This window comes from Typopeltis vanoorti, chromosome 11 (assembly GCF_054136105.1).
Source record: "Typopeltis vanoorti isolate ZY-2024b chromosome 11, IOZ_Tvanoo_1.0, whole genome shotgun sequence".
NCBI classification, from domain to species: Eukaryota; Metazoa; Arthropoda; class Arachnida; order Uropygi; family Thelyphonidae; genus Typopeltis; species Typopeltis vanoorti.
The window spans coordinates 18,508,439-18,521,133 of record NC_143559.1 but is presented as its reverse complement, the minus strand read 5'-3'; the positions used below and the strand labels follow the sequence as shown (position 1 = coordinate 18,521,133).

Here is a 12,695-nt window from a genome sequence, read left to right as displayed (position 1 = left end):
TATATGTAACATGTAACATCCAATAAGTTATAAGAGTGATATTTTACCGTTTTTCTCTCACGAGAAAAAGAAATAAGACAATATATTGTTGATTCTGTTGAATTTCATTGTAGCAAAATTTTTTTATTACAAAATTTTATATCTCCCAAACAAGAAATTTGGAACCCATATCACATCAATGCCGTGTTGGCAAGGTGAAAATGTTCACGTTATCATTTATTATTTACTGTATTTGCCGGCGTATAAAGATGCCTTTTTTTCTTTGAAATTAGGTCTGAAAAACAGGGTGCATCTTATACGTCGATACTCAGTTTTTTTATTACTTTCATTTCTGGAAATTTTCTCTGTTCAGAGTTATATACAATTTCTTTATTGCGGTGTGTGAGTGCATTCCAGTTAAATATAAATAACATTTGGTCTAGGTGCCCCTGTTGAAGAAGCCTACCCTGCTAGTATGGGATCAGTTTCGTTCTCACAAAACAGATGTTAAAAATATTAAAAATAAACCCACTTGAAAACTCAGCTCTAATTCCAGGAGGTCTAAGTAGTCATCCTCAATCTTTAGACGTCTGTATTAATAAACCATTTATATGTATATGGGATTTCTGAAGGAGAAGTGGAACACTGCTCGATGCAGTCTTCAGATTTTGAGGTTACACCATCACGAAGAAGCCTAGCATTTCGCAAGTTTGTGAGTGGGTCAAAGCTTCATGGGATGCTGTGAAAATTGAGACAGTGGTTAAATCATTTAAGAAGTGTGGCATTAGTAATGCACTGGATGGTACAGAAGACAATTTGTTGCATGAGGACTCAAGAGGTTTCAAGTGTCTCTTATTTATTTATAGCTCTGGAGATGAATTTGGTTCTGACAAACAAGATTAAAAGGTGGCTATTCTTTCCTGATAAAATTTTTTTCCTAAAACGTGTACAAAAAAGGGGGTGCGTCCTGTAGGCCAGCAATTACGTATAAATTTTATTTATTGGTGAGAGTTTACCTGGAATACTCTTTCCAGTTCAAGAGGAACTGGAAAGAGTATTTCAGTTCCTCTTATATTTTATTCCTTCAAAAATACCATTCTGTTATAACAAAAACTTAAAAAAAATTCGCCTTCAAGATGAACCGGAAACAGTAGTCAGGCTTCTATCAACATTTGTAGTCCTGAAAAAAACATTTTTCATTTCATACTGTTCAAAATTTATAGATGTTGAACAGTATGGAACACCCTAAAACAAGAGTGAACACCTGATTTTTTCACATTTTATTCCTTCGAAAATATACTATTATTAGACATTTCGAAAGATTGCTATAACAACTTAAAAAAAATGTGCCTTCAAGATGAAATGGAAACAGTAGAGTGAGGTCTCTCTTTACTAATATTTGTAGTTCTAAACAGAACTGTTTTGATGGCCCTGAAAAGAAACATTTTTGATTAGATACTGTTCAGAATTTAAAATTCTTGAGCAGTATGGAACACCCTAAAAGCAAGGGTAAAAAAGTTTTACATTCAGGGCACAAGATTTTTTTTTTTTATCTCCTGATACTCTTTTATTGCATACAGGTTTTTTTTTTTTTTATTATCCATGGGTGTTGCATTATCCATGAGATGCAGAAAATTTGGTCAAAGCTCCAACTTTTCTGCACCTCACGAACTTTCCTTTTCTTACCCTGAATGTACTGCTACTTGCCATCTCTTAAATGAGATGGTGTTTTGGGTATATTTGCTAATATTCCTTTCTGCCTAATATAAGCTGTAAGCTAACGGAGATTACTAACCCCCCAGAACACGTCCAGTAGGCAGCACACTAAAAAGCCTCGAGCAATATCTGAATATTTTACAGGCAGAAATTTCTTCAATTTAAAGCATAACTGTTAATTTCATTTTGTAATGACCAATTATATCAAGGTGAAAGTGCAAAGAACAGTAGATTACAAAGAAATTCATGTTACTCTATAAAGCAAAGTCAATCTAGAGCATCCTACAGGAAATCTATGAAGTATTATTCAAAATATGATTTGGAAAAAAAAAATAAAAACAATCTGGAACGACTGCAGCCGGCTTCTTTTTTTAATATTTCAAATAATTATAATTATCATGAATTAATTTCTTCAAGAACTGTTTTGTCTAGTAAGAGATTAGTCTATCCAATATGTAACATAACAGAATCAGTTACCTAGCATAGAACAAGGAACTGCATTTCTTGTTATAGGCAACTGAGACACAGCTATGAACTTGAGCATGAGGGATTATCACACCTAAATGACATGAAGACCAAATTTCACTTATCCATGTTTGTTCAACAGGTAGGCTAAAAACGTACCTAGATTTAGCTGGACATCTATAGACGTCCTAGCTGGTTGGAAGGTTAATGGAGACCAAAAAGAATTGGAAGTTTGTGGAACCTTTGGAACAGGCTTTCCCTTTCTCCCATTACTATGTTACTTTTTGTGAGAGATTCTTACAAACACACAAATGAATAATATATGGTTTTCAATCACTAGCTTTACTGAACAAATCAAGTTTCAAGTCTTATTTGAAGTCCAGAATTATATTGATAGCTGCAATTTTCTTAATGAGAAGTAACAGAGGATGTCAAGCTGTTGCCAACACATTACTAATGACAAATGTCATTAGTAATGGCAACAGCTTGTCTTAAAACCAGTTACTCTTAAATACAATTTGAGTGGTTTTTCCACTGATTAAATACCCAGAATATCTCACCTTTTGAGAAATCAATCAGCTGTTTCAAAATTGTTTTTATCAAACAAGATCCTGTTTTTCCTATTTTGATCAACACTATTGAAGATTACTGACTAGCAGTAATAAATTCTTAAATAGTTGCCTAGAACAATTGGCAATGCACTCAACCAATTATTTCACATATAAACTGTGCGACTTTTACTGGCTGGTAATGTACAAGGAGTACCCAAGAATAAAATTATTTTTTAATTTTTATGCAAGTTTAGAATACTATGTTCTAGTCTCCTTAAGTAGTTTCCACATGAGGCAATGCACTTATCCCAACCTTTTTTCCACTGCTGGAAACAGTTCAAACTGGAACTGTTTATGACCTCCATTTTTTCTTTCATTTCATCCACAATGAACTACAGCCCTTCCTGGTTTTCTTTATCCATGGTAATAAAAATCCTCCCTTAAATCACAGCAAACATTCACAATTTATTTTTGATCCTCTGTGAGCAAACAAGGCACAAATTTAGCAGACATTTCATTTGCAAATCTTGCAAAATTCACTGGCATGAACTCCATGACAAATTCATCTATTCAGAAACTTAACTCAGGTCTTTCGACTATCTTCATTGATTGCCTGGCAAACCTTTGATGTTTATCTTTTCTCCTTGTTAAAGGGCAGCCTTCAACTGACATGTCCCCATTTTTGAAACAGACCTGTTTTACCTAAAGCATTATCCTTAAAGGCATGCTGAACCATAAGTTTTAGCTGCAGTTTTACCCAAAAGAAAACGAATTTTCAGTTTTGTGGTCAGCCATCACAAAATCAAACTTGCTTGTAAGCACAAAAAAAAAAAAAAAGCAGTCAGATCAAACCAGTTCATACAGGATGACACCACTTTTGCCAGACTGGTGCAGAAAACTGCACTCAATGCATCATTTGTAACTAGAAGTTCAAGATTCATGTTATTTTTGGGTACCCCTCCTATAGTTATATATTACTGCATAAACATCACTTAAGCATAATGGAAGTCTAATGAAGGGATTGTATTAAGCTATGCATTCTAAATTTCAGTGTCCTAAATAGAAGCACACCATATACATTCAGTTTAAAGAAAATGCAAGTCCTACTTTAATTCTGGTAATAGAAACATTCTTACTAGTAGCATTTAGAGTTGAATTATGAAATGAATTAAATTTCAATCAGAACCTTCATATGCAAGCAGTAATTTTGGTTTAGAACTTCTATCTGCATCCATGACATTTCAAATCAGGTAATTAAACAATGCTGCATGCATAAACATTGTTTAATGGGTAAATAAAAATGAAACTAATAGATTAGTTTTGCTTTTCAAAGTCAGACCAGTCTAAAACTGAGGTAGTACTGACATATCAATAATATAATACTTAAGACAAAACTGACTTAACATGTGGATAAAAATACAGATAGTTCAGTTATCCAATGGTATTAAGTGCAAATTCCTTAGGCCTCTAAAGGCCTAAGGGCAATCTGCGATATATAGTCTGCCCAGCATCACATAAAGGAGCAACTGTATTCCTAAGTTCATTTAGCTAGTTTCAGGTGTCAGGACAGATTGAATCATAGAGGTTAAGTTGGGTCCATGGCATTACTTCCTCCTTTAGACCACTTCCTAAAGATCAGCTGGTATCCAAATCAAATTAACTCATCCTTAAAATGGGATACGACATGTTTTCATAAATAAATTTGAACTTATCTCATTTGCTGGCATTATTGCTATAAATTTTATCCATGTTCCTAAACTGAACTATACTGTTTGCAGAACAGCCTTTCAAGCACATCAGGTTATTCCTCAGCTTATCAATTCCTTTATAAGTTACCAGATAAATTATATCTAGTACTAGATTTTCATGGGGAAAATCTAGTCCCAGAAGTAATGGTGTCCACAAGTTAAGCAGCATAGCATAATTTGAATATTTAAGTGATTTGATCAAAAAAAACCATCTCCCTGCTAAGGGAAAATTAGCCAACCATGCATTAGAAAGACTCAATTTTTTTATCCTTATAATAAAATGTGGACCAATGTTTATTGGATATGCAGGGTTAAAGCCATGCTAAACCATAAAATCTGCCTTAATTATAGTGTAACACAAATTATAAGAACTTAAAATAGAAAATAACTCTTCACTTTCAAGAAAAATTGAAAAGCTACTTTAACTTCACTCCTTTATTAAAATTTTAGGTTGAAATTGTACAACTGGCTGGTCAAGTTGATTAATACTTCTCTTCAGGAGTTTTTATTTGAAATCAGACATTTGTGAATGTTTTGATCACTGTTCATGGTCTTTCTTGAAAGTGTTCTTTCAAGCACAATTTCCAGATTTAATTTTAGCTTATTTACCTAAAAAAGTACTAGTTTCACAGGAAAAGTAAACAACACTTGCCAACATTCATACTATGGAATTCAGCTTCATGAATTTATGCCTGTTTTCAGTAGGTATAAATTCCCTAAGAAGGGATTTAAATTATATCTCTCAGAGCAATATTTATGGTACTAGCAAGCTTAGATATCTAGGATTAGTATTGTATCTGTTACAATATATAATATAGATTAAGTATAAAGATTCAAATTCCAAAGTGAATAATCACCACTTTGCATTGCAACATTATAATGCTCTAGTTTTTGTTCAAAAAAAATTTACATCTTCTTGCAGCCATTTTCGCCTTTCTTATTATCCACATAGACTTTCAGTGTTCACAGAAATGTTAAAAACAGTTTTTGGAAGTGGCAGTAAACACAGTGTATATGGAGACTTCAAGCCTCTAAGTGATAAAGAAATACCAGCCTTTTATATTCATGTTATACAGAAGCCAGTGTAATTGTTTTGGTATTGCAAAACTTTATAATAAGGATTATTTGAAATATGGATGGCATTTTGTAATTAAATTAATTCAGTATGCAATTTAAACATTTAAATTGAAGTAGTGAAGCATTTGTTTTCAGCATGCAAGTGTAGTGTATAATTCTTAGAAAATAAAGATTGAAAAGTTAAGTTTATCTTGGTATGAAGTTTTTATTAGAAGACTTCAAAAAATGTAGAACTAGGAATGTCAACATGAAACAAATAAATATACAACTTCTACAATGACGGTGACGATGGATGTAAGTATGATAGCTTAATCAACTTCTTCCATTCTGGAAGCATCTTCTTCATCTCCCTCCAAAGGTGGCATATCTTCTGTAATGGTATCTCCAGCACCAGTTTCATCTTCATCAATGCCAAGTCCAAGTTTGATCATTCTATAGATTCTAGATGCATGAGTTTGAGGATCTTCTAGTGTAAAACCAGAGCACAGCAATGCAGTTTCAAAAAGCAGCATAACTAAATCCTATATAAAAAAAAAAAGCATAATTATAAAATTGATCTTTTAGTGAGAAAAGTTAGTAACTTTAAAAAGTGCCAAAATTTTACAACAGGAAATCCCAAATGTAGTTTTAATATTCTATACACAGCACAAAAATTGTGTATGATAAGTTATGTGGCAACTAAGTGCAACATAAATTTTAAGCAAAATAGTTTTCCCAGAAAGCTATTTTAGTGGTGCTTACTGAAGCAAGTTGAGCTTCAGTTAATAACTTGAGTAAATATGTTAATACATATTTACTCAATTAACTGCTATCTACTAAAGGATAGTACTTTCAAATGAATTCCATGCTGTTTTTTTAAGACAATGCCAAGCAAAAATGAGGAGTTCACTGCTGGGAGTAAAGCTGTAGACAGATCAATAAATACTGCTGCCTAATCAGCTGGCCTGATTGCCTGAACTTAAATGCTCTCCAACCCACACGCTGTGGATTTGAATCCTGCCATGAATGTTTACAATTGTCTTTAGGTAAGAAATGTAGTGACATGGGGAAAAAAAAAAAAAGAAAGCTGTTTAGTCTCTAGAGAGCAGGGTTTCATCCTATGTAAAAAATTTCACCCTTTAGAGCAGTGGTCGCCAAAGTGGTCAATATCGACCCCCCCCCCCAAGGGTCGATATAACATTGTCAGGGGCCGATAGAAAAATATAAGACATCACTGTATGGGTAATATTTAATTTGGTTAACTTGGATTGCCTCCATCCTGAATGACAACGCAATTAAGAGAGAATTGTAGGAACAGTGACATCAATAGGACCTGCAAGATGGAGCAAGGTCATGAAAATAGTTATGGAGACCAAAATGACGTATTTACCAATAAAAGGATGTCAGTGGTTCCCACGCCAGCGCGAGATTGCAACACATGTGTGGTTGCTTATATGTATTCGAACCCAGTCTCATTTTTGCGCAGACATACATACAAGTGAACGTTAATGTTCTAAAATTCATCAACATATGTATTAGGTAATATTAAAATTACGTAATACTAAAATAGAGGGGGTTGATAAAAGGTCAAGAAACTCTTGAAGGGGTTGACAGTCAAAGAAGTTTGGCAACCCCTGCTTTAGAGTAAAATTTCTCAGAGTGCAGTCTGCATACTCCAAGGGATATGCGAAAGGTCTATATTGGTACTTTTTGTTGCAATGTTCTGGTTTCTTGGAACTGGAGACGATTCAAAAACATTTAATAATAAATCAAAAGTAGAAGTTCAAGGTGATATTGAGTCTGGTTTAAAATAACAATTTAAAAAAAAAAAAAAAAAAAAAAAAAAAAACTCACCTTGACAGACTTGTCATTCTTATCTACTTCAGCTTTCTGCCTCAAGTTTTCAACAATGGGATGATCAGGATTTATTTCTAGATGTTTCTTAGCTGCCATGTAACCCATGGTGCTGCTGTCACGAAGAGCTTGAGCTTTCATTATTCTCTCCATATTGGCACTCCAGCCATACTGACTAGTGACTATACAGCAAGGTGATGAAACTAACCTGTTTGATACAACAACCTAAAAAAAAAAAAAAAAGTTAAACATGTTTCACAGATGCTTAGGCAGCTTTATTACATGCCAAATGGTGTTCCAACAATAATGGTAATTTACATATCAGCAATTAATAAGACCCTAGTTCTATGCTAGTTGAGAAATGCAAGATTATAGATCAAATAATAGTTATCTGATTTAGACTTTTAGTTCACTAACTCCAAAATTTAGGAATATGGTCAGTTAAAAGTACTTAGTCTGGTTCACACAACTGCCTTATAAATTTTACAATTAGGGATGATCAGTATTCTTATGATTCAATTTCTGTGTGCATATTTAGTATGCGAAGTTTCAGGAGCAGAATTGAGGCAAAAGCATGCGATTAGTGGTGTGCACAAAGCTCAGTGCTGTGATCACTGCTGTTTATTTTATACATAAATTAAAAGAAATAACCTGAAGGGAAATATTCAATTGTTTGCTGATGATGCAAAATTAGGTAGAATAATAGTTAATCAACGCAATGTGGAGAGCTTACAGGAAGATTTAAATAGGCAGTCAGCATGGGCAAAAGTTAAAGGGTGTCAGTTTAATGGTCAGGTCAAGAAATCTAAAGTTATGCATTTTGGGATAAACAGATGACATGCTGTGTATCACGTTGATGGGAACTGTACTCCAGGAAATAGAGTAAATTAGAGATTTAGGGATGGTGGTAGACAGTTAAAAAGTTTAGAGGACATATTGCTAAGGTAGCCCATAAGATTACTTTTACTATTGAAGAACACATTAACAAGTAGAAATAAGGAAGTTGCTATTCTTTAGAAGGCCTTGATACACTCACATCAGGTCTCCTGAGTTTCCTGGAAATGAGAAACTAGTGGAGAGGATTTAGAATCAAGTGACCAAGATGGTGAATGGTCCATGGAATGTTCCTTATGAGGATAGGCTGAATTGCAGAAGTTGGTTGAGAGGAGAGGAGACATTTAAATTGCTTAAAAGATTTTTAGGATAGATGCGGGATAAATGTTTTAGCACTTGGCTAGAGAGACCAGAACAAGGGGGTCACCACCCTTGGAAGTTGAATAAAAAGGTTAGTAGGAGTGTGAAGATTAGATTTTTTTTTGCTTAGAGTGGTGAATGGGTTGGTAGAGTAAGTTGAATGCTTTGTTAATGGGTTCAAGGAGAGGTATGATAGATAGCCAAAACATTGTACAGGTTCATTCAAGATACAGTTTGTTTAAATGTTCTGCCTATTTTCATACCAAATTATTATAAGTTATTCAATTTCATCAGGCAATCTTGCAGATTTGTACTGGATTTATTTAGAAGTAGAATACTTCATCTGCATGAAGTGAAGAGCTAATATTAACAATTTTGATAGGCCAGATCAATTAAAAGCTTAAATACAAATCCTTGTTATATTCTCAAGATTTCTGAACAATGTCTTAAATTGAAAATCTGACTTCAAACCTCACCCAAAAGGTACCAGTCTTATATAAGTATTGTTATAGACTATATAGAATTATAAAAAGTGTATGCCACAATTTAGTTTTTTTTTTGTTTGCTATTCATAATGAAGGACAAGTTTATATAAACTACCAATAAACATAAGATATGAAAGTAAAAGTAGGTAGCATATGTAGAGCTAGCCTTTTTTCATTATGCACTCAGTAATCATAATGCAATATTTGATTTGTAGATCAATTACATAAAAAAGTTACTGAAGTGTCCACTTAAATCTTACTTTACTAATTCATGGTGAGGTGTGAAAATAAACTTAAGACAATACTATATTACAGTAAATAAGATCTGATGTCTTTTTTTAAATAGACTGTCTATTGCATGTTGTGCATACTGTGATATATATGTCAGGTTAATATTGAACTAAATATTCATAAAATCTTGATGTGCACAAGATTTAATAAGCAACTATATCTAAGTCATTTCTCACTTCATGACAAAACTATAGATGTGATAAATACTGGATTATGCATGAACATATAAAAAATATATACAAAAGAACATACTGCTGTAAGAGAAATGAGGATGTGTAGGAAATACTTTATACAGAAAGAAAAAAAAATATTCTTTTAAAGAAAAGTTAATTATCAATGGTTATTACAATAATGACAACAGAACTTTTAAGAGTTAAATTATTAATTTAAAAAATAGTTATTACATATAGTATTATGACAGAAGTATTTCTTATAGATAGAAAAATAAATAAAGTTCTGAACCCTAAAAGGAGATAAAAGAATGGAAGAAAGTGAAGATGACTTAAGACTTGAAATTTTAGTTGCTGGTTTTATCTATGATTCTCTGAAAACAGAATGTGGAAAGGCAGCTGGAGTAGATATCAAGCAAGTCTTTATTTGAGTTGTAAGTCAGCAGTTAGAATTGAAGTACAGGAAGATGGTTTAATGTTAACTCTGATTTCAGACAAGGATGTACATTATCCCTTCCGTTATTTGTTATCTACGTGAATCACATGAAGGATAGTGGTATTAAACCTGATATCAAAATTGGAAATGTTAAAAATCTCAGCTCTTTACTCTATGCAGATGTTATACTTCTAAATAAATCTGCTACAAGTCTGCAAGATTCCCTGACTAAATTGAATAATTGATTTGGTATGAAGGTCAGCAATAACAATATAAAAAGACAATGAAAATATCAACTGCATTATGAATGTAGAACCTATAGAACAAGTAAAACTTCGGCATGATTTTTAGTGAAAATGGCAAATTAAACATGGATATACAGAATCAAAGTCAACGGAATAAGAGAAATTAGTCAAAACACTAGATTAGCTATATACAAGGCACTGTTCAAACCAATTTTAACTTATGGATCTGAGAGCTGGGTTAGAAGTTAAACACTTGGCCAGAGACTAAAGACAACAGATGAGTCCTGAGAAAGATTAGGGGCATGAAGAGATGGCAATATCATATTAAAAACAAGATTAGGAAAGAACGTGGCATTGTTAACATTTAGAAGAGCTAAATCTCAGGTGGTATGGTCACTTAAACAGAATGGGAGAGGAAAGATTAGCAAAACAAGTGTTCTCTGCCAGGTAAAAGAACAAGTTAAAATGGATCGACTTTTTACTAAAATACAGTAAAAAGTGCCTTAGAAGATATAAGATCTGATAATGTTGGGGTCTTGACAAGTAACAGACTGATTTGGAGGAAAATTGTAGATAGGAAGTTAGTGATGATTATGTAAAATTTTTCATTTAGTACTATCATATCCTGTACACCCCTTGAAGGCACATGTCAAGAAATTGATAAAAACAGGAACTGCTGTGTTCAAATTAAGGATTTCAGATCTAAAAGTTCTTTCCTGCTCTGGAAAACAACTTCACCAGTTCAAATAACTTGACAGTGAATAAGAGATTAAAAAAAGCATATGGAAAAAAAATAAAAATACATTTACAGAAAAATTTGTTTCTAACTTGCCTATTGCAAGTATATTTTGGAGCCTGTTTATAGAATTAGCCAGTACACTAAGAAAGCATAACTTAGGGTGTACAATGACCTTAGTACATACAGCAAGTCTCAATAAGAACCTGCATTAATACTTCTGCATTCCATTTCACCATCCAAGTAAGGATTACAGTCATTCAAAAACCAAATGCAAGTATGACATCTCATTAACCAATCTTGCTATAACCAGATCTGTTATGGTAGCATCATTTGATGCCATGAATTTCTGATCTCATGGATTCTCAACAAAATGATGACAATTAAAGAAAAATTGTCAGCATATGGTAAATAATAGCTCTGTAGCTCAGTTGATATAGACTAAGCCCTTTGGTCAGAAAGACCTGGGTTCAATTCTCATCCAAGACATGATGAATTCTGGTTTCTTTCAACTATAGGAGAGTTAGCTGGTATCATACAGAGGTAGAGGTTTTTTTTACCCAGACAACTTTTACAAGATATTAATTCTAATGATTTTCACACTAAATGTTAATATCAAAGCATAAGAGTTAGTAGCATGGATGTGTGGAGATTAATGTCTTACATGTGAGCAATTTCCAATTTTGGAACCAACATTGAATTGCCACTTTAGAAAAAAAATATTTCAAATGAGGTTTTCTATAGTTTATGGCTTGAGTAGAAGATGAATTTACTAAGATGTTAGAATGGAAAAATAAGCAAGTTCTGCTTATATTTCTTCTGAAGATCCAGGTTTTAGGGATTTTTAAGACTTATTAACCAAAATTTAAAGTTATAATTAAAAAAATAAGCAATTAGGAATTTAAGCTATGCACTAATTAGTGATTGCGAAATCTTACCTTTTCTACCCTTTTGTCCAGTATATCTTTTATAACTTTACAAAGGCTTTCATATTTGGCTTTATCTTCTTCGCGCTTCTTTTTTTCTTCTTCATCTTCAGGTAGCTCTAATCCTTCTTTTGTTACAGAAACAAGTTGTTTACCGTCATATTCTTTGAGCTGTTGAACGCAGTATTCATCAATAGGTTCCACCATGTACACTACTTCAAATCCACGTTTCTTCACTCTCTCAACAAATGCAGAGTTTGCTACCTGATCTTTTGATTCTCCTGTGATGAAATAAATGTGTTTTTGGTTTTCCTTCATTCTAGATGCATAGTCTTTAAGGGAACACATTTCATCACCAGAAGCAGAAGTATAATACCGAAGAAACTCTGCTAACTTTTTTCGGTTTTGAGAATCCTCATGAATACCAAGCTATAAAAAAAAAAAAGTAACCATGAGTGCAAGAGTTTACAAACAAAAATCAGTTTTACTAATTTTTAGAAAGCACATTAAGAGGGAAGTTTTAAATATTAAACTAGTCAATTAATCACTGGAGTCTTAGCCAACATAACAAAGAATAAATTTTATCCATGAAATTATGGAAAGGCAAGAAAATATTTTAAAGGTGCAGATTAGTGACTGAATGTTAATTCAAGGGATATGGAATTAATGCTATAGAAGATCTTTCCCATTTCGATCTTCTGACCAGCCTGGTTTGGCCGAGTAGTAACATTCACTCTCCAATCACGAGATTAGAATCCCACTATGAACATAAGCACTTATCTTTAGGTGAGAAATTGTTTTCCTCCAGAAAAACAAACATTATTCTGCAATCTTTTCCACCAC

General features: G+C 33.0%; 2 protein-coding genes across 3 annotated transcripts in view; one reads left to right on the top strand and one right to left on the bottom strand.

Annotated features, from left to right (window-relative positions):
• The window catches only part of Gnmt (Glycine N-methyltransferase), a 102,105-nt gene extending 96,380 nt beyond the window's left edge, over positions 1-5,725 (top strand). The window contains exon 5 of the mRNA XM_090400364.1: positions 5,382-5,725. Within this exon, the coding sequence (XP_090256490.1) occupies positions 5,382-5,547 (166 nt within the window). The 3' untranslated portion in view covers positions 5,548-5,725. The remainder of the gene's footprint in view (positions 1-5,381) is intronic.
• Positions 1-12,695, bottom strand: part of Hsp83 (Heat shock protein 83) — a 140,073-nt gene that overhangs the window by 115,080 nt on the left and 12,298 nt on the right. Inside the window, exons 6-8 of one of the 2 annotated variants that reach the window (XM_090400362.1) lie at positions 11,865-12,281; positions 7,370-7,594; positions 5,717-6,057 (exon numbers count right to left, since the gene is read on the bottom strand). In XM_090400362.1, coding sequence (XP_090256488.1) covers positions 5,845-6,057; positions 7,370-7,594; positions 11,865-12,281 — 855 coding nt within the window. In that variant the 3' untranslated portion in view covers positions 5,717-5,844. Of the gene's footprint in view, positions 1-5,716; positions 6,058-7,369; positions 7,595-11,864; positions 12,282-12,695 lie in introns of those variants that run through there. The other variant, XM_090400363.1, reaches the window with a different exon arrangement.